Source organism: Triticum aestivum, chromosome 3B (assembly GCF_018294505.1).
Source record: "Triticum aestivum cultivar Chinese Spring chromosome 3B, IWGSC CS RefSeq v2.1, whole genome shotgun sequence".
Classification (NCBI taxonomy): Eukaryota; Viridiplantae; Streptophyta; class Magnoliopsida; order Poales; family Poaceae; genus Triticum; species Triticum aestivum.
The window spans coordinates 177,891,361-177,911,887 of NC_057801.1; the positions used below are offsets into that span (position 1 = coordinate 177,891,361).

The 20,527-nt window shown below is 45.2% G+C and overlaps 2 protein-coding genes across 3 annotated transcripts; both read right to left on the reverse strand.

Moving 5' to 3' along the window:
* Window positions 1-578: 578 nt before the first annotated feature.
* Window positions 579-4,940, reverse strand: LOC123069239 (polyadenylate-binding protein-interacting protein 11). Its single transcript, XM_044492038.1, has 10 exons — window positions 4,402-4,940; window positions 3,445-3,579; window positions 3,318-3,362; window positions 2,884-2,956; window positions 2,694-2,806; window positions 2,546-2,605; window positions 2,332-2,379; window positions 2,173-2,241; window positions 1,063-1,124; window positions 579-973 (listed from the first exon to the last, which is right to left on the reverse strand). Exons 1-10 carry the CDS (start codon window positions 4,672-4,674, stop codon window positions 916-918), a joined length of 936 nt encoding a protein of 311 aa, XP_044347973.1. The 5' UTR covers window positions 4,675-4,940; the 3' UTR covers window positions 579-915.
* Window positions 4,941-11,322: 6,382 nt separating this feature from the next.
* Window positions 11,323-18,333, reverse strand: LOC123069240 (serine-rich adhesin for platelets). 2 transcript variants are annotated; one of them, XM_044492039.1, is made up of 11 exons: window positions 18,111-18,333; window positions 16,897-17,021; window positions 16,063-16,190; window positions 15,696-15,882; window positions 15,483-15,583; window positions 14,832-14,915; window positions 14,685-14,733; window positions 14,509-14,600; window positions 13,869-13,989; window positions 13,645-13,718; window positions 11,323-13,568 (listed from the first exon to the last, which is right to left on the reverse strand). In XM_044492039.1, the coding sequence occupies exons 2-11, from the start codon at window positions 16,987-16,989 to the stop codon at window positions 11,618-11,620; spliced, it is 2,880 nt and encodes a 959-aa protein (XP_044347974.1). In that variant the 5' UTR covers window positions 16,990-17,021; window positions 18,111-18,333; the 3' UTR covers window positions 11,323-11,617. The 2 variants fall into 2 exon arrangements, with proteins under 2 accessions (XP_044347974.1, XP_044347975.1); XM_044492040.1 differs by lacking the exon at window positions 16,063-16,190.
* Window positions 18,334-20,527: the final 2,194 nt, after the last annotated feature.

Genomic DNA, 20,527 nt, shown 5'->3' on the forward strand with positions numbered 1-20,527 from the left:
AGGTCGTCCCATTGCTTGCGGTTGCGGGTGCTCGACAGCCAACTACAGTAGCAGTAGCAGGCCCGGACGTTGTTGGGATTTCAAGCTGAAAACTCGTTTGTGTATTGCATCGTAGAACGAAACACTCTTTACACGATGTACTGTAAAGAAATACTCTAGATCGATATATACGCTGCTGTGAGAAAAAATACATCTAATCTGTGTACGTGGGCGTTGCATCCATAGATCATTCTCACTAAGGTAGTTCGATGAGCTGCATCCATTAATCAACAGACAGACGCGTGTTTTCCACTCGAATATGCTGACAACCGTGGCGGCAGAGCTCATAAAAATGCTTACACTGTCAATTCAAATGATGCACCCCCGCATACGCTCACTCGCTTCGTTTGTGCACTTCCTGCGCGACCTTTACAGCATTACCTGCCTTCCACACGCACAGTGTACAGGATCACAGTCGTCAACCTGTGGGCTGGACCAGAACCTTTGGACAGCAGGGGGTGATCGAGCTGCAAAAGCTCGCAAGTTTTAAAACGGCAGAACGGCAAAGAAAACCATAGGAATAACAGCGACAACCGATCGGCACGTCAAGACGTTAAAATATCATTCGTTTTAATGGTAATAACAGCCAGTGAGATAACAAGGAAACATGTTTTAGCCACAGAAATTACTCCGAATGGCAGGTTTTTCTAATGGTTGCTCCATCCATCACAGATTTGTCTGCGAGATGCTGACTCTCAAGGGTCTGATTCATCCAGTCCCTTTCCAACAGTTTCGCAAAAGGGATGGTTAAAGGAAGAAATCGCTCCTCCGTTGCAAGGATCTAAGCAGAAACATAATGGTTTCACTGGATCGCGGAAGCTATAGGTGATGGTCAGGCAGCCTTCCCGTCAACAATCCAGTGTGTAGCCCAAGCAGTCAGTTTGACACCACCCGATTTAAACGTGGCTTCACCGGGGTCTTTGAAGGGCTCACCCTGAACCACAATGCCACCAAGGTTAGCAAATGCACAGATATCTGAATTTTGGGTAGGGAACATAAATGGATAGGAGTCGGGGGTCATGCCTGACTGGCAGTGTGCCCAAAATCATCCCACTGCAATTCAGAGCCTGGATAGCACCCTCAGCCTGTAATTGCGAGTGTTTAAAATAAGAAATAACTGTCAAAAACCACGTGTGAAATGGGCTCTCAATGATGGCAAGAAATGACACGTATAAATAACGTTCAGAATGTACCATAAGAATATATAAGCAGGAGTCAAGAACAACATGGGGTGGTGAAAGAATGGAAATCAGACATGCTTTCCAATTTCTAGCATACTTATTCACTAGAGTGCAAATATAACGGAATCCTACTCCCTCCGTCCCAAAATATGTGTCTCAACTTTAGTAAAAATTTGTACTAAAGTTGACACACTTATTTTGGGACAGAGGGAGTACATGCTTATGCTGTTGTGCAAGTGTTTTGTGGGGAGCAGTGGCGATTCCACTAGGGGGGGCTTCAACAGGCTGAAGCCTACCCTCCAAATATCCTATTTCAGCTAAACATACTACTTGACAATTTTACTGAGGTGTTTAACATGTAAATTGCAATGCATTTGCTAACTAGACTTAGAAACTTGATGTTTGAGCCTGCCCTTCAATTTCGCGCTAGGTTCGCCACTGGTGGGGAGGGCACTTTAAAGTTTGAATCATTCATTTCTAACTGAGGGAGCTTGACGGGGTTATGTCATCATGGTTAGCGTCAGGCAAGCTTGGCTCCTGGTTTTTGATAAACTACTTTTCAATAACCAAGGAAGCATAGCCCAGGTTCACTTACTTACAAACTCAAAACTGGCAATATACAATAGACGATTTGTGGTGAGTCTAAGGAAAATGGTGTTCAGGGCAGTACTAAAATGGCATCTTGGTTGACACTCCAAAACGAAGCAGCAGAATGAGAATGGTTGGAAGTTGGAACAGTGGCTAATGTTATTATAGTTTGTACTTGTGAAAACAACAAACAGGAGCCATGCTGACCATGCAAATAATGAACAAACTACAGGCACTGGCCATGCACTTGGTTAAGTAATATCACAGCAAGTATTTTAAAGTAATAGGTACTGAGCTAGTAGGAGATCGCGTTCAATTAAACTGGGAGTTAGGCTACTGATAAAAAAGGGCTCTTAGTTCTTACATTGACAAACTCAACAAAAGCAATCCTTGTTGAATGTACATTGTCGCCTAGAAGTCTCAAACGAGAGACCTGCAATTACAACAGCAGGAACATTAAGCAGCCAGGATACTTATTTAAAAAGCTGTGCGACAGGATAATTGGATTTGCGCAATAGCTCACCTCACCACAAAGTTCTTCAAAGAAACTCTTTACATCTAATTGAGTAACCTGCAGGAAAACAGGTAAAATGTAATAAAATATTTCATTTGATTGTCCTGTCACAATTGTTGAGCATCTCACAGCTAAATTAAGAACCTCAATGTAATGCAACATATGATGAGAAAATGAGCAAGTGAAAGACAATAAGATGACAAAGTAGGACAGAGATGGGTACCTTCTTATCTATATTTGTACAATAAACCGTCCGTATGACCATTTCCTTCTCATCCTCCGTCTAAGGGCCAGGCACAATAGGATACTATTAATAGCAATTGTGGATTAGCAGAATAGGTGTCACAGAAGGTGAAAACCAAACAACATACCGCTGGAAGAAATTTTGGATTCACAGGTAAGATTGCTGTCTTTGAAGGCAAGACTCTAACTGGGTAGAACCCAAGCATTGTGCCACCAAGGTTAAGTGCAGCTCTAGCACCCTCTGTAAAAAATGTACCATGTATCAAACCATCAATCGACAGCTGGAAAACATAAATGTAGCATGTGAAGATATAATACCTTCACCAGAGAACTCAATGAATGCAAACCTCATAACAGAATGTGGATCACCACAGATTCTGCAATCGACAACCTTCAGGACAAAGAGAAAAAAAACAGTTTCACAGATTTGCATTACAGAGAATTACATTACAAAATGCTCTATAAAAGAGAAAATCACAATGTGCTCGCAAGTAATTTTTCTTTTAACACTTTTTCCCCTACTTTATTTTTTATAACTAAACATACATGAAATCCATAGAACAGGAAACAGAGAAATCATGTCGATGGAATAAAGTTTAAAAATGTTAAATAACCAACAATTACTAAAACCCAACCAAGTAGAATTGTGTCAACCTGATCTGAGAGAGCAGTTAAATAGACTAACATCACTGTGTAGCATTTCTAGTATCTAATAACAGTACAACTAAAGCCTTCAAGTTAAAGTAACTTACTTGCCCACAATTAGCAAAGATTTCAGCAAGTCTTTCCTCTGTCACCTAACAGACAATCAAAATCATTAGATCCAACAGGCACTCAAGAATGTAGCTATGCACACTAATACAATCATCAATTACTCACTGTATGGTCGAGTTCAGAGACATAAACGGTTCGCCGGATGCTCTCTTCCCTGTCTGCACGCCTCGCCCTCTCGTTTGTCCTCCTTCCATGATTGATGTATACATTCCTCCTCTCATTATCTACAAAATTCCTCCTCTGGTGGATAGGAAAACACACTTATCATTTCTTATTCCTGCTAGTACCTTTCCAATGGAATCATACTATCCAAACTTAATTATTACAAGCAGCTGATCTGGAGAAGAATCACATTATTAAACAACAGACAGCTGAACCAAAACCACGGAAAAGTCTAGTCTAAAATGAATTGCTCTAAATATCAAAGTGAAAAGGCGTCCACATTCTAATTTATGTTTTCTCTGAACTGAATTGCCAGATTCAGAGACTACCTAATAATAGGAAAGTGTACGAGTAGATCAGGGTTAAAGATATGATACTTTTTAATATCTGGATTTTACATCGATCTGAATTCTTAAGTGAAATTATATGTTTTAGAACTCACATGAACTGGGATATTTTAACCAAAACAAGCCAAATCAATAGGATCTAAAACCCAGAATATTATTAATCAAACACACCGACGATCTAAGCAGCAGAGAAAACATATCTCACAAAGAGATTTGCAGATAGATAGTGCACTAGTCGTGACTCTGAAGCGAAACCTCACTATAACCAAGGGAACCTCGAAAAGAAGAACATGGCAAGGCTTTCACTAAAGAACGCCAACAACCACACCACGCAAACCACCAACCGCCGGTAACGCCATCCAACGCAAATGAGGGAAAAAAGATAACGTACCAAGTCTTCTTAACGTATCAAGTTATCAAGTAATGCAAAAAAGTAATCACGCCAAATCCTCCGCACAGGGGAAAACCACCCGCTCCGATCCGAGCCTTCCAATCCAACCAAGTCCCAGCCTCTGAATGATTGATGACACTAAAAGAGGCCGCAGAATTTTACCATGCGCTGCTGGTACCCAATGTACCCGGCGTCGGCGCCGGGGTACCCGGCGATCCCCCCGTTCCGGCCTCCGATCGGGCCGTAGTAGAACACCGGCGCGTCCGCCGACAGCCCCTTCCTGGGCGTGGCGGCCGCGGAGGACGGGACGAACTCCTTGGCGGCCGGGTTCAGCTTGGAGAGCAGGTCCACCAGCTTCTGCACGTCCTTGCGGTACTCCGCCTCCTTGGCCGCCGCCGCGGAAGCCGCGGGCGAGCCCTCCGCCACCGCCGCCATCCGCGCGGTCGCCTCGACAGCCGACACACCAGACGCCGACGACGATGCCTCCGTCCCTGGCCGAACCGCGCGGCGGACTGGACTGGTTGGTGGGATTCTAGCGAGGCGAGGGGAGGCCGTCCGTCTGGTGCAGGCTCTGCTCTGGAGTGCGGGGGAGATGGAGGAGGGGGTGGGAAGGTTCGCGTGCGATGCGTGGCACTGTGCCGCGCTCGTGCTCTCGCTCGCTAATGGCGTCGATTAGTCGCGGGTGGGTTTTGCTTTTACGGGGTTTTTGGCCATTTGCGGTGCGCAAATTATATGCCGAGAACCGGGGAGAAAAGGACGGGTGCGACGCGGGGCCGGTTTCTGCGTGGACGTGTTCTACACCATCAGATCCATGCGCCGGTACGTTTGGATTTAATGTTGGTCGATGGTTTAATGTCGACGGTTACTCTTAACCCGCAAAGCGCGTGGAATTACTCGTCGCTTAAATGGATGTATGTATTTCACAAACTATGCTTTGTTTAAACATTCACCAAAGCAAATTATCTTTATTAAGAGTTCGTAGAGCGGTTGATACGGTCAATCATTTCTAATGGATTCCATGTCACATAGAAACGACAATAAACACATGCTATATGATGGAGTGTGTTATCTATAGTATTTAATGAGATAAGTTCTTAAAATTATGTGATATCCTCCCCAAAAAAAAAAACACCAGTTGCCCTATGCGCCGCTAAGACGTTAGAGCATCTCCAACAGCCACGCTAAACGAGCGCCGCGCTGCAAAAAATGCCATTTTAGCGCGCGCTACGCGGCGGCTCGCTCCAGCGGGCACTTAGCGCGCGCGCAAAAACGGCGCGCGCGATACCGGGTTGGGCGCGCGGTCAAAACCGCTTATCCGCGCGGTGTATTTGGAAGCGCCAGCTACAGCGCGCGGCACACTCGAGCGCTCGCGCCCGCACTCTCGCCCTCTCCTTGTCCTACGCCCCGCACGCGCCGGCGCCGGCGCCCTGCCCCCGCCATGGACGCGCACACCGGCGCCTGCTCACCCCGTTGTACATCCGCGAACCCCCCGCCGCCGCCGCCGCCGCCGGAAACCCTAGCGCGACGAGCGCGGGCGTCGCCGCCGCCGGAGCTCCGCCGAGCGTCGGCCTCGCGCGCAGCCTCTTCTTGCCGCCGCGGATGACTACGGCGCCGGCGCCGGGTGGCGTCGCGCCGGCGCCATCCCGTGCCGCCGCCGCACCGTCGAAGAAAGTACCCAATGCGGCGCGGACGAAGAAGGGCAAAACATCCGCAAAGAAGAACAAGGCGGCGGACGGCTCCGGCATGGCGAGGGGGAAAAAGCTTGCAGGGCGTTCGACGGCCGCGGCGGCTACCGAAGCGCCGGCGAGCTCACTCGTTGAGCCGGCCGCCGACGCGCACCAAGTGTTCGACGAAATGCCCCCAAGGTGAAAAAATTTCCAAGTATTTTTTTCTTCTTATTTTTTCAATGCATCATCATTTTACATATAGATAGCTTATTTGCATTGTTCAAAAAAATTGTAGTCTCAACGATGATGCATACATGTCCACTATGGGTGTTGGGTCCAACAATTCGCATTAGTCTCAAACCAATGACATCCATTTCGAAGACCATGAGTTTGAGGTGGACGAGGAGGGTGAGGGAATTGTCGAGGCGCCGAGAGGAAGAGCGGGCAATTACTCCACCACCGATGACAAGTTACTATGCAACACTTATTTGCATGTCTCCAAGGATCCATCCATTGGAGGTGATCAAAGTAGAGACGCGTATTGGGGGCGAATGACAGAACACTATAATGCTCACAACAAGAGTGGAATTTACCGCTCCGAGAGATCACTTCGGTCCCGATGGTCGACAATCAACTCGGATTGTCAAAAGTGGGCGGCCGCGCAAAAGTCGGTGGACAAGATTAACCCAAGTGGCACAAATGAGGATGATCGAGTAAGTGGCATCTCATATATGTTCATCATACTTGTTTTTGGTGACCGAAGTGCTAACTTGTTTTGTTTTTCTTGTAGTTCAACATTGCACAAAACTTGTTCAAAAATGAGACAAGGACAACCAAGAAGGGGAAGATCAAGAAAGGCCGGATCTTTACCTTGCCTCATTGCTATGAAGTGTTAAAGGATGATGAGAAATGGAAGAAGCGTGATGGTTTGGAGGATTTGCATTTGAGCAACAAACGGAGCGAGCTAAGTTGTTGGAATGGGAGAAGCACTTGTTCTTCATGGACACATCTAACCTCAATGCGGCGCAAAAGGAGTATGTCAATCTTGCCCAACAAGAAGTCTTGATCCGAAAAAGAGCCTTGGTTCGTGCAATGGGTGGCGATGGCCTCGGCGCCATGGGAGGCATGGGTGGCTTCGGCGCCATGGGAGGCGGTGGCCTCGGCGCCATGGGAGGCATGGGTGGCCTCGGCGCCATGGGAGGCGGTGGCCTCGGCGCCATGGGTGGCGGTGGCCTCGGCGCCATGGGAGGCATTGGTGGCTTTGGAGGCATGGGAGGCATGGGTGCACCTCCGGCCGCCATGGGAGGCATGGGTGGCTTTGGAGCACCTTCCGACGCTATGGCCGCCATGGAAGGCATGGGTGCACCTCCGACCGCCAAAGGAGGCATGAGTGGCTTTGGAGCACCCTCCGACGCTATGGCCGCCATGGGAGGCATGAGTTTTGCTTCTCTCATGGGAGGTATGGGTGCACCTCCGGCCGCCATGGCTTCTCACACACATTCCCATGAAGATGCCGTTGAAGATCTTGCCAACATCGTCGGAGCTTCACATGGTGCGGTGCGTGATGAGGATAGGGAGGAAGGTTCATCTTCGGAGGCGGAAGAGTCGTCTTCGGAAGATGAGGACGAAGACGAAGAAGAGGAAGATGAAGATTGATGTGTCTTCATGTCTTGAACTTTTAATTTGCATTTGAACTTGGTTGGATGAACTTGTGGGCGTGATTTTGATGAACTTGTGGGCATGAACTTTTATTCATCAACTTGTTTGTGTCAAATTTTTACATGTTCATTTTTGTCCAAAATATCCATATATGCAAAATGTCCGGCGCGCGCGCTGCATTATGGAGCGGCGCGCGCGCTGTGCATTATGGCGCGGCTGCTGGAGCGGGCGCAGCGCGCCGCGCCAAACCAGGTGCAGCGCGCGCGCTAACAGGTTTTTTGCGCGCGGCGCTATAGCGCGGCTGTTGGAGATGCTCTTAACATGGACAATATTTGGAGAAAGGGAAATTGAACAAAAATATGTATTAAGTAACTCTTTTCTAGGCCAGAATTGGTGCCTTTTAACTCCCCCTTAAATATGCAATTATGAGGCATTTAAGAATGGTCAAACCTAGTTTATGAGCCACCTGATCTGGTTGTATATGATGGTTGCATATGAAAATTTTGAAATCACATTTTTAAGTTCAGAAATTTCTAAAAAAAAAAGACACATGTTCGTATGGATGTATACTACATATGTGTAAAATTTGAAGATGGTACACATTACGGGTGAGAGCTACAAAAAAAAGGACAAAATCATGATTTTGAAAATGTTGAACATTATGTACACTATTCACTATTAAAATGCATGAATTTTTCTTTTTTGTGTAGCTTTGACCATAATGTATTTCATCATCGAACTTTATACACATGTCAACATGTATGATTTTTTCCTGATTTTTTTGAAACTTCAAAAATGTGTTTTCTGAATTTTTCAAAAGAAAAAGGAGCACCATGGAGCTCGTCCACCAAAATGCCCTACTCTAATATCACGTACTTCTTACTACCATAAAAGGAGTATAATGTGAAGCATTGTTTCTGAAAAATCTAAAATTCACGAGTGCAAATAGTCAAAGTTAGATGAGTTTGACCGCAAACTTTGTAGAACGACATTTCCGCATTTTGGGACAAGGTGGTTCCAACATTGAACGGTCTCTTCGTGGATGCCGAATAAAACGTCAAATGATACCCAAGAGGACAGATCATTTGGCATATGTCTGCATCTGTAACGGAGGGTCTTTTCTTAAACCAGCAATCTTTGCCAAACTTTTCCCTTAATAAAGGTTGATACGCCCCAAAGTTGCGGCTATTCAATGGGACCGGTCCATGAACTAGGCTTAGGCGGTTAAGGTGCCAATTCTAGCCTGTGCGCTCTTTATAGCTGGAAGTCGTTTAGCTCACTGCACCACGAGTATGTGTAGGTTTGATCGACGTCAAACTTTCCAATGCTTTAATCGTTATTACGTGTAAAAAGTTCATGGGTTTGACCTGAAAAATAGTCGCCGTATCTGTGTTGCATAATTTTGATGTTCTTAAGAACCGGTATTGACGCGGCGTCGTAGTCGCGGTCTAATCTTCAGTCTTGCGCTAGAGATTTCCAAGGCCTAAAACCACACGCGTTTGTTAAATACAAGTCGAGAAAGGTGCTTTGTCCGTCCTGATTAGCAGCTGGCGACCTGAGCCTATGTGATTGCTAAAACAATCAAACAAACAAAAATTACAACTGCACTTTTTCAAACTTTTTTGTGCCGTAACTTTTACAGGGATTTGGTGCTGGTTTATTAATATTAATAATAATTATATGTTATGTTTCTGTGAACTGGAAGTTAGACACGCACGCGTGCGCGCGCACACCGAATATGTGGCTGCCACCAGACGCTCACCAAACATGGCTTCAGACTGGCGTGCTTTGAGTTGTTATTTGTTTATCATTTCCCGGCAAGAACGTGAGCGCCCGATGATGGTCAAAAATAAAAGATCGTGAGCGCCTGATTATTACTGGATTCTTTGATCCTTCACAGAGGCTTTGAGTTACCCAACTGGAGCCATTAGTACATCACATCAAAACCAAGCCGAGACAAAGCATGAGAAAACAGATGAAACTCAAGTCTGATGTGCGCACACAAGCAACCACATTCAGGTTATTGCTCAAAAAGAAGAAAGAGAGAGAGAGTAGCCCTAACTGCCTAATGTGAAGTACACGCATGGGCGACCATATTGGTTACACATCCTGCAATAATGTACTTAGCTATGTAGTACTGTGATGTAGGCGCTATCAGTTTAGACTTGAGTATTCTGACGCATCTCTGGTAATTATAGAGTAATAGCAGTACAACATAACAATGGGCTAAAATATGAAGCCGTTCCATTCAATAAAGTTTGATGGGCTAGAGTTGCATTTTGTGTCTTCACCGAAGAAGTCAAGAACTGTGTTTGGGGAAGCGGTCATGGTTGATCGAGTCATCGCTCTTTTGGTGCATCCCGACTGAGAAAACAATCCTCTTGCAAGCATATACGGACCAGGGAGTCGCGTTTCAGATGTTAATCAGGGCAATTTCGTGGACATGTGGCTTGCTCTGTTGATCAAATGCCTAATGTCCGGTCTAAAAATATGTTTCCACCTTCTCCCTTTTCCATTCCACGGTTAACAAACGCGTGAGACGAGACGACTCTACGATCCACATTATAGTAGCAAAAAAAGTGTGGAAGAAAAAAGGAGGAAGAAGGGAACTTTGAAGGAAAAGAAGGCAACAACTTTGAGTGAGAACCCACCGCAAAAAAAAAAAAAAAAAAAAAAAAAAAAAAAAGAGTGCGAACACCCGCAAAAAGAAAGAAGAACAACTCTAATCCCGTCCCATGCATCATGCAAGCCGCGCGCGCAAGAGGAGAGGGGCCCTCCACAAGCTTTCCGTTTCGTTAACCAACAGGCGCAGATCGGCAGACCGGGGGGGGGGGGGCATACCAAAGCAGAAAGTTGACGTTTTCTTCATTGAACTGATTCTTTTTCTTCTGTCGAACGGTTTATGGAAATGCTTGGACCGTTTTTTTGCGCGGTGTGCCCATGTGCAAGTTGCCTTGGTTTCGAAGTCCCTGTGGACCCTGCGGTGGAAAGTTTTAAGAACTGCATCGAAGACCCTGTTGTACACATTATTATGTTGTGCTGCCCTCGGTGCAGGTGGCTAAGTTCTGGCAGGATCTTCATGTGTTTCTGCACGGCTTCTGCGGTGAGGGTTGAGTCGACGTTTGTTTGCAGCGAAGTCGGAGTCGCTTGCTCAGGGATTAGGGGCATCGATGACGCGTGCTTGGGGAGAGGTGATGACGATGACGTCTGTGTGCTAACTCGACAAGGCACTCTCCGTATAGGTGTGTGTGGGGTATCTTTTGTATGCGCCATTCAGCAGATTGTGATGGTTTTCGCCCGGTTTTCCGCTAAATTAACCGGGCAATTCTCTTCTGCTTATTTAATGGATGAGGCAAATCTTTTGCCTCCGTTTCGAAAAAAAAAATTATGGCACATTGACTAGCAATTCTACTTTGCACCAGCTCAATTGGTGCTTGCTGTCGTGAAAGCAGTGGCTCACAGCCCTCTGCTTGGGACGGGAATAAATTCCCTCACAGTATCACCATCATTGATCGATAAGGAGGGGCATGTCATGATAAACTTGGCAGAAAAAGGCAGAGACACAAACAGCCTCATGCTCATGGGTTGACAATTGCTTTTGGCGATCAGAGAAATTAAGAAAAGAACCTAATACAGTTTACGATTTAGGCTAGTTTGACGAAATGGATGGTAAACCATACACTAGCAATCATGTGTCCTAGACTTCTGCTATCATCGTGGAGCAACCAAAAAGATGCCAAGGACGACAAAGACCAAGTAAGTAATCCATGGTCCAGCACAGAACAGCAGTAAAAATCGGCCATACTACACGAATACAGATCCAATGAGACGGCTATTCGGCAAATTTTCGCTAAAGCTGCCATCCAACACAACCGTTTTACAATAACAAGTTTCACGTTTCATCTTTACAAGCTTAAGCTTCAGCACGAACACTGCATTGGCGACCCCCCATGTCACCACCATCCACCCCTTCTGCGAGCTAGGTTAGCATGTATGCATGACTTGTGCATCTGTATTGTTAGGGACTTAGGGTTGCAACACAGCTCTGTTGATCAGAACAGGGTGTACATGGAGTATGAAAGGTCAACTTGTGCACTGTTCAGGCCTGAATCTGCACTTCCATTAGTCCAGTTTTGGTAGAATGTATCATACCCACCAGGGGCCATGTAGCTATTGGCACCTCCATTCCAATATTCAGGCATCTGATTTGGTCTATTGCTTACGGACGGAAAAGTGCAGCAGCATCTCATGGGGTTTTGATCCCCACCCATGGACTGGGGCAAGCCACCAGGGTATGGAGGTAACTGACAGTGATTTGATGCACCGAAACTGGGGCCAGGAACCTGTGGTGTGGGTCTCCATATGGTATCAGTGGAGCTGAGTGTGGAAGATATGCTCACACCACTACTTTCTTTGTGAGCTCCATCATCTTCCAGGCATTCTGAGACCCAGCTAATGATGTCTGGTTGGTCTGTAACAGAGCATGATGAATCTTGTGCCGGGGCATCAGATGTAGAGCGAAGTGCAGAGCAAGTTGAGGAGCTCATTGATACAGACCTGCCTGAATCAGAAGACTTGCGAAGCTCGCTAAATCCAGGTGGACAAACTAATCTCTTTCTTCCTTGACTATCCTTGGCCAATATATCACTGACTGGTCTTGGTAGCCCAATCTTCTCTGCATGCTCAGATGGAATTTTAGCTCCTAACAAGGTCATTTCCCCATTGCACAAGCTGCGATCCCCTCCTTGTGGTGAAGATTGATGTTTGCCATCAGTGCACACAACTTGATTGCCGAGAATGCTACCACTTGCTACAGCTTTATTTGAAAGAGCTGCCTTTTGTTGATGTAAGATCTTTGATTGGTTTTCAGATGCCAACTTTCTGTGCAAATTTGAAAGCTTATCTGGCCCAGCTGATGTCTGTGACACACCGTTAGAACTTGAATGATTACGGAGCACGGTAGGAATGACACTCGAACTCTCCAATGCAGTTGCACTGGCTGATACAGTGCTCACCATAGCCTGCATGTGCTTTTCTTGGACTGGATTATCCCTGGTATCTGAGCATGCATTCTTCTCCTCTGCCCTAACATGAGGTTTAACAACTGCTGAGGAAAGCTGGCTAGTTAACCTATTGGAAGGTTCCTCTGGTCTCTGGGAAACTCCCTTTACAGCCTGATATCTGGGAATTGCAGTTCTGTCATGGCCTTCATCTTTTGGCAAACCAAGTCTCTTGGAATTTGAAATCCAAGTAACTCCTGTAGCTTTAGGCCTTGTATCAGTAGATGATGTCGAACTAACTACTTGTCCTGCAGCTTTAGACCTTGTATCAGTAGATGATGTCGAGCTAACTACTTGTCCTGCAGCTTTAGACCTTGTATCAGTAGATGATGTCCAACTAACTACTTGTCCTGTAGCTTTAGGCCTTGTATCAGTAGATGATGTTGAACTAACTACTTGTCCTGCAGCTTTAGATCTTGTATCAGTAGATGATGTCCAACTAACTACTTGCCCGGCAGCTTTAGACCTTGTAACAGTAGATGATATCGAACTAACTACTTGTCCTGCAGCTTTAAACCTTGTATCAGTAGATGATATCGAACTGGATGCTTGTCCTGCAGCTTTAGATGATATCCAGCTACCTACTTGTCCTGTAACTTTAGACCTTGTATCAGTAGATGTCAACTCCCTGGTAAGCACAGTCAAGCGGCGAGCTGGTCCGCTAGATCCTTGTGAAACTACATTAGCATAATGTGGTTTTCTCCATGAAGTTTCAACTGTTCCATTTACTTCTGAGGCCATTTTTTTGGAATCTGAAATTCCATTTCCCAAATGCACAGATGTATTGGATTTGTCATCGCTAGAAGCCAACTGGTCCTTTGGTCTAAGTGGTGGTAATTCATGAGATTTGGAGGCAACCTGTTTTTGCTGACTAAGTACGCTCTCATGATTATTCTGCTGATGAAGAGCTGTATTTACAATGGATGGCGGCTTGCCTGAATCCCTGTCAAAGGATCAAAGATGACCATCAGTAGAAGATACAACAGCAGGATCAGGAGCCAGCAAACAAAATAAATTACCGTGGAATTGCTGCTGGCAGGGTACCAGGATTATTATTGCAAACTCCGAGTACTACTACATCATTGACGCAAATCTTCAAATGCAGGAAACACAATCAGTACAACGATGATGTCAACAATCAACACATACCAAGCCATAATTTTCCATCACAAAAAAAAATACAGATTGGCATTGACAAGCATATCCCCATGAAACATTAGCTCAGATTGAATTATTTTCTTACTTTATCTTTGGAATTCCCACTACACATGGTAGTTCTTGAATTGCAGCCACCTGGAGAAGGTAAAGTAACTCCTGAACGCTGCTGGGGGCCCTTCATATTCATTCCCAGCAAATGCTGAATCCTTATCTCAGAAAAGAAAACAAAAGAAATATCTGAACATCCTCTGCTTTTGATAAAATATATATAATATTTAAGGAGCGTAAGTTGGCTACCAGTTCTTCTTTGACGGAACGTTATAACCTTAAAACCTATAGATTGTCCAAGAGAAAATATGATAACACTGATGATCAATAAAAGCTAACAACAAAAGAAAATATAGCCACAGACTAATTGAATGATACCAATTTTAGAAAAAGTTGTTATCATGACTGATACTAAGAAACATGCTAGCAACTAAACATCAAACCATGGATAAGACTGCACAGAGTATGGTCTTAGTACAGGTTGCAAAAGCTGCGGGTGCAACAAAAATAAAAAAGGTTGACGCATAGAGTATGATCATAGTACAGCTTTGCAAAAGTTGCAAGCGAATATTTAGTCAAACAAAGTTATACCAGTAAGCGCCAACAATAAAACAAGATTAATGAATGCTAAATTAAATTCCATGTGCACATTTTAAAAGGCTGGTAGCAATCTATACCTTGCGCAAAACACACCAACATCATCTTTGGTACAAACATCTTCTGGTAGGGCTTTCTGGTGCACATATGAACAATTTGGCTTTTGGCAAACCTGAGGCAAGACATGGGAAATTTTAGCAATAAATGGAAGGAGTCAGTAGTTGGAGGCGAGTGAAGGTTTATATGTAACACACACCTTATTGCTTAGCCATATATGACAATATCTCGTAACGCCAAAGGTTGCCCTGCATGATGAACAGATAAAACATAAGGCATAAACTTCGTAGAGCATGAGATGGATGGTGTTTTATATTAAACCTATGTAGTTAGTGACAGAAATTACTTTAAAGGTCTGCCATCCAAGATGTAACCATTAACCGCCTCTATGCACAGTACAGCTTCTTCTTCTCTCGAAAATGTGACATATCTGCAGGGAGACATGCAGAGAATTACACAAAAGCCAGAAAAGAACAACTTATCGACTGAAATAAGTGTACTCCCTCCGAACCAAATTAATTGTCGCGGCTTTAGTACAATTTTGACAATTAATTTGGATTAGAGGGAGTAACCATTTTTTTTTGAATATTTGAAAGAAAGAACATATTGACTGAAATATAAGAGAAAACATTCAGTTCCTTATTTGGGTGGGGTGAGGTTACATTGGTGGTATGTATCTATTCAGAATGACCATTAAAATAGGGTAACCAGACTTACAATGTGTGATCTTATGTCACTAGGTGGGAGAATGTGTGTTATCCAAAAAAGAGGTGGCAGAATGTGGGTTGGGTTAAATCATATGAAGTTGAATATGTCAAGCATGCTTCGCCTTTTCTAAAATGTGTAAGCGGCTTTTAGTGGCTGATATCTGTCTAGATATGATCCCATGGCCAAGAATATTGTCTACTTATTGAGTGGTTCTTGTTTGACTGGCTTGTTCCCAGTGTTGAAGGGATATAATTTTCAATTGCAATTTCTACTTAACCAAAAAACTTACACACGGCCAGAGTCAGGAATCTGTTGGTTAGCTCCAATGTTGTCGATAATGATGTTCTCTATTTTTCCATATTGCCCAAGAAAACTCGTTTGCCTTAGAATCTGTATGAACAGTGAACAGTTAGTTTTTTTTTTCATATTCACTATGATAGATGTTTAATTATAAGTTAAGGTACTAAACAATCACACTTTTACAGCAGAAACCCATATTTACCTTTTCGCTGGCAAACTCAGAAGGCATCCCAATAATATACACAAGCTTCCTCTGAATCACACGAACATTATCTGGATGATCTATTGGTTCTTCTGCCACTCTCAACTGATTCGTTGCCGATTTCTGCTTTTGAAGCTTCATTTGTTCATGTTGCAAATTTGATTTGTCAGCACAAAGTTCCTTTAGTCTGCAATTGTAAAACAGAAGCCCCAAGTCAGGCAACAATTGCCGCATTATATGGAGATAAAAAGTAGTCCCCTAAACTGGAACCTTGAGAAATATAAGGACGACAAAGGGAGAACCAGAAGGGAAAATATTGAATACAATATAAAAGGAGATTGCAGTGATAAAGTCATAAAACACATGCATTTGGTTGCTGATGCTAGTCCCCAAAATCCTATCCTTGTTGTAGATAGAACGGCATCCAGGGCACCTCCCGCCACACTCGTCCTTCTGGTCCATTTCCATTATATGATGCCAGCACCAAAGACATATCTACCAAAAATATAGATTGTAAATACGTGTATTCCATTGATACACAAGTCCGCAAGAAGATGCACCATTTGAGTTGTTCATCATGTGCCTATTGTATGAAATGAACGACAATACAACAAGTACAACAAAAGCATACAGCAAGACAAAGAAGTAGCAGAGCAAACATTTAATTTGCAAAGCATACAGCAAGACAAAGATGAAATGATTTCATGAAAATTTGTTGCATTGTACAGTAGCATTAGCTGGCATCAAATAGCAGACACAACTCATATATTACATGTCGCAGGCAGTATTCATCTCTTGGCAGTTAGTAAGGACAGTTAGCTTAAACAAACTGAAAAAAACTTTCAATGCATTAGTTGATAATAGTCATGTTACTAGTACTATATCAAATTTCTGAAAACTGTGGTAGTACATTTAGTAAGTGATAAACAATGAGTTCTGTTGGCCTTTCATTCAAAAACAGCCCTTAACACACTTGAAGGAGATGCCGTCACAGATACTTTTGCTCAAATTTCAACATAATGAATATCAACAGAATAATCTTGAAGCAAATGAGATTTAAGATCAAGGACTGACTTATTTCGGTGTTTCAAGACATTTCACAAGCCCACATAATGTAGCACGAGAACAAGAAATATTAGTACACTAGAATCAGATGAAATCAAACATTGAAACATGATTTCCAAGCAATGGATTTTTTTACCTCATATCCGCATTTACAAGGTTTCAGCTGTTTATCTGTCAAATCCATGGTCTCCATGCAAAGTGGGCATTTGTCTTTAGCTTGGGTACTCATGGTAGCTCAAGCCAGTACTTGAAGCAATAGAACTGAAATAGGGGAAATGACTTCATTATCAATTAAACTAACAATATCCAAAAATATTGTAATATGCATCAGAAGTGTTGTTAAAAGAATTGTCAAGAGTGGCACGCGGCACACACTCATGATGTGATTTCTAAACTACTGAGGCCCAAAATTAAGGTGAATCAAGCTACATAATCATCATGCGTCTTGAAACCAAGCATGCACCGCATGTGTTGGCAATGAGAATTCGACAAAGAGCTTGCAAATCACTTCACATTCCCTCTACGGTTCATCCAGTTTCCTGACTGCCGCATTACCGAGAAGCCTCCTGACAATCACATCAACAAGCTAATCTAACCACAACAAATTGGGGGTCCAAATGCAAATCCCACACTCCCCAAGGTGCATGCAGAAAAATCACACCTAAATCAGAATCCTAGAGTCTAATAGCCTCTTAACCACACAGTCAGGTTCGAAAATTAAAGGAGGGAGGACCCATCTAAACATGAGATTAAGCAAAGTCGCTATCATTCCGTACGAAAACCCTAGGGTCAAAGGGGATTGCACGGACTCATCATTGATCACACCCCTAAAACCCCAACACCAGAACGCTAAAACTGCAAAAGGTAGAAGAAAAATTCTGGGAGAAATCAAACTGCGGGTACAGTAAATCCATGTAGGATTAACTTGAAAACAGGTAAAGTCGCAGCAGTTTTTCGACTAGAGGCGAGCCCCGACAGTACCCCCAAATGGTCACACAGCCGCCCAAAACCGCCGATTAAAACATGCCACATTTCGTCGCGATCGGAAACCGGCCGCCGCCGCTACAATCCACCGCTTCTACCGGTCAACCTAAACAAAATCGCCGGAAAATCCGACAACATTCGGACCAAAACCTTCCAAAGCCCTAGGAAATTCCCCATCGGACGCGCTTGGAAACACTAACCCCCGGCGCTCGGAAGCGCCCAAATAGGCCGAAATAGTGCGGCAAATCAACCCGAAAACCCGGCGCCGAAAACCCCCACATTGCGACTGCCCCAAGCCCTAGCCAGACGAACTGAAGCATCGAGCGGGGGTCGCGATCGGAGATGGGGAGCGGCCGGAGTACTCACGGCGGGGGTGATCGGAGACGCGGGGCCGCGTCGGTCGCAGGCCCTTCCCACCTTCGTCGTCTGCCGCTCTGTACCTTCGCCTCCCTCTGCTCCCCTCTCTGCTGCGCCTGAAAGACGAAGAGCTTTGGCTTGTTTTTTTCTCTGTGGGAAAGGGGGTGGGGGATGCTGCTGGGGAAGTCTGGAAGGGGACCGAGTCTTATTTTTTTCTCTCCCCCGTCCGTCCAGATAGCAGCGGAGTCCTTAATTAGTGAACGTAGACCTACCCGAAGCGCAAGATACGCGCTGGGACGCGTCACGCCGACACGTGGGGCCGCCCCATACGCAGGGGCCAGTCACCGTCGCTCGCCACGTCCAACGTGGCTGACGCGGCCGGTCAGGGCTTTCTTGCTCCCTCATCCCTGACCCTGACGCGGCCGTACGCTTGGACGATGCCCATTCCTATCACGCCATCGCCCCACATGGCCTGGCCCACGTGTCAGCCTGCGAATCCCCGTTGGTACGCACGCGTGGCCGCTCCCCCGCAGAGGTGCCTTGTCGTCTTGCCGGGGCGCGCTCGTATATCCACCGGGCGCAGGAGTAAACTTTCCGCACCGGCGCTTGCTCGTATACCCCGCTGGAAAAGCCTGCGCGAGGATATGCGTGGCCCACCCGTCGGGGAGGCGGCGGGGGAAGGCAAATTTGACCATTTTGACCTATGGACGAAATCAATTCACGGAATGAACTGTCCGTGAAACTATTTCACAGTCCTAACCTTTTTGTGTGACGCCCGCCACGACGGCGCCACACTCTACGGTGCAGCGCCTAGCCCGGGGGCGTTGCACACCAGTCCACCGTGGCAGCCCCTGGGCCCGCACCCAGCGGTGCAACGCCTCCGAGCTAGGCGCCGCACTTGTAAAGTGCAGCGCCCAGCCCGTAGGCGCTGCACGGTGACTTAGACGCCAGGCGCCCGCTCCCCCTCCCGCACCCCACCCATTCGTCGGTTTTGAAGTAACAGAAGCAGCGGCGCGGCGGGTTCCTCCTCTCCCCCTCTCAATCCCCTCTCCCAAATCCTTCAGATCCGACGATTTGGTCCGTGCATTTCTTCACCAATCCATCCTAGAAGGTACTCTTTTCCGATCCCCTTCTTTCTATCCATAGAAAATATGATATTTTGAAGATTTGGGGAATCCTTGTTTGATTAGATTAGATTTGAATCTTGCATGTATTAGAACTTTGCATGTATTGATTTGTTTGATTGATTTGGGGAACCCTTGTTTGTTTGATTTGTGGAACCCTAGTTTAGTTTATGGAAGAGTTATTTTTATGAAGTAGGCATAGTTTATGGAAAAGTTATTTGTATGAAGTAGGCCTAGTTAATTGTGGAACCCTTTTTTATTAGTTATGTCTGATTTGATATGGTTGGATACATAGATTGGTATGGTTGCATCTAGTAGGCCTACTTTAGTTTTTTTTTATTCAAAAGATAATCGTGTTGACAAGAAAGCTTTCTCGCAAATTGCTAGGATGGTTTGGCTTCTCAATGATCATTGGGATCTACAACACCGGTCGTACGCTATGTCGGTGAAGCAGCAGGTAATAATGAAAGTTGCCGGTGTTATGATTTTTGTGTTTTTTTTCAAACACATACCCCCCATATGTAATGATTTGTTTGTTTTCTTGTAGGAGCTTGCACCTCTGAAGCTTCGGGCTCACGGGGTCAACCTTGGGTGGATGCGCTATGATGAGCGGTACACGCCGTATGTTAGGAAGACAGGACTTCTCCCTTTCATTCAGTTGGTCAGCAGGTCGACGCCACCCAACAATGCTCCAGCACTCACCGCGCTTATTGATCATTGGAGGACGGAGACACACACTTTCCATCTTCGGACCGGGGAGATGACCTTGACGCTCCAGGATATAGCTATGATCACCGGTCTTCCTATCGATGGGAAACCTCTATGTATGAGCACCGATTTTGATGGGTGGCGCGAGCAAATGTTTGCCCTTATCGGTATGGTTCCTCCAGAGCCGCGGGAACCAGAAGTAGAAGGCAAGAAGAAGGAAAGAGTCGCAGCCGGTGCTACTTTCACGTGGATTGTATCAAACTTCAGTAATTGCCCTGAGGATGCTAATGAGGACACGGTGAAGATATATGCTCGTGTCTACATGTGGTACGTGATATCCAGGACTATGTTTGATGATGGCACAGGCAAGAATGCTCCATGGATGTGGCTCAAGGCGTTGACCGTCTTCGATAGCAAATGGAGTTGGGGTTCGGCGACACTGGCTTACTTGTATAGACAGGTATGAAGTTGTTTCTGTTTCAATTCATTGGTACATTATGAATGCGATCTTGCTTTTAATTCAACCATGTTCTCTTTTATGTGCAGTTGGACGAAGCCTGTTGTAGGCTATCTGGAGGTATTGGTGGTTGTTTG

What these genes read in the sequence shown, in the direction of transcription:
- LOC123069240 (XM_044492039.1), bottom strand. Translation starts at nt 16,989, where the DNA reads ATGAGTACCCAAGCTAAAGACAAATGCCCACTTTGCATGGAGACCATG. An exon ending in CTTGTAAATGCGGATATGAG is followed by an intron (nt 16,191 to 16,896) that starts GTAAAAAAATCC and finishes TATTTTTGGTAG; the next exon opens with ATATGTCTTTGGTGCTGGCA. An exon ending in GTGGGAATTCCAAAGATAAA is followed by an intron (nt 13,719 to 13,868) that starts GTAAGAAAATAA and finishes CTGCATTTGAAG; the next exon opens with ATTTGCGTCAATGATGTAGT.
- LOC123069239 (XM_044492038.1), bottom strand. Translation starts at nt 4,674, where the DNA reads ATGGCGGCGGTGGCGGAGGGCTCGCCCGCGGCTTCCGCGGCGGCGGCC. An exon ending in CATTGAGTTCTCTGGTGAAG is followed by an intron (nt 2,807 to 2,883) that starts GTATTATATCTT and finishes CATTTTTTACAG; the next exon opens with AGGGTGCTAGAGCTGCACTT. An exon ending in GTACAAATATAGATAAGAAG is followed by an intron (nt 2,380 to 2,545) that starts GTACCCATCTCT and finishes GTTTTCCTGCAG; the next exon opens with GTTACTCAATTAGATGTAAA.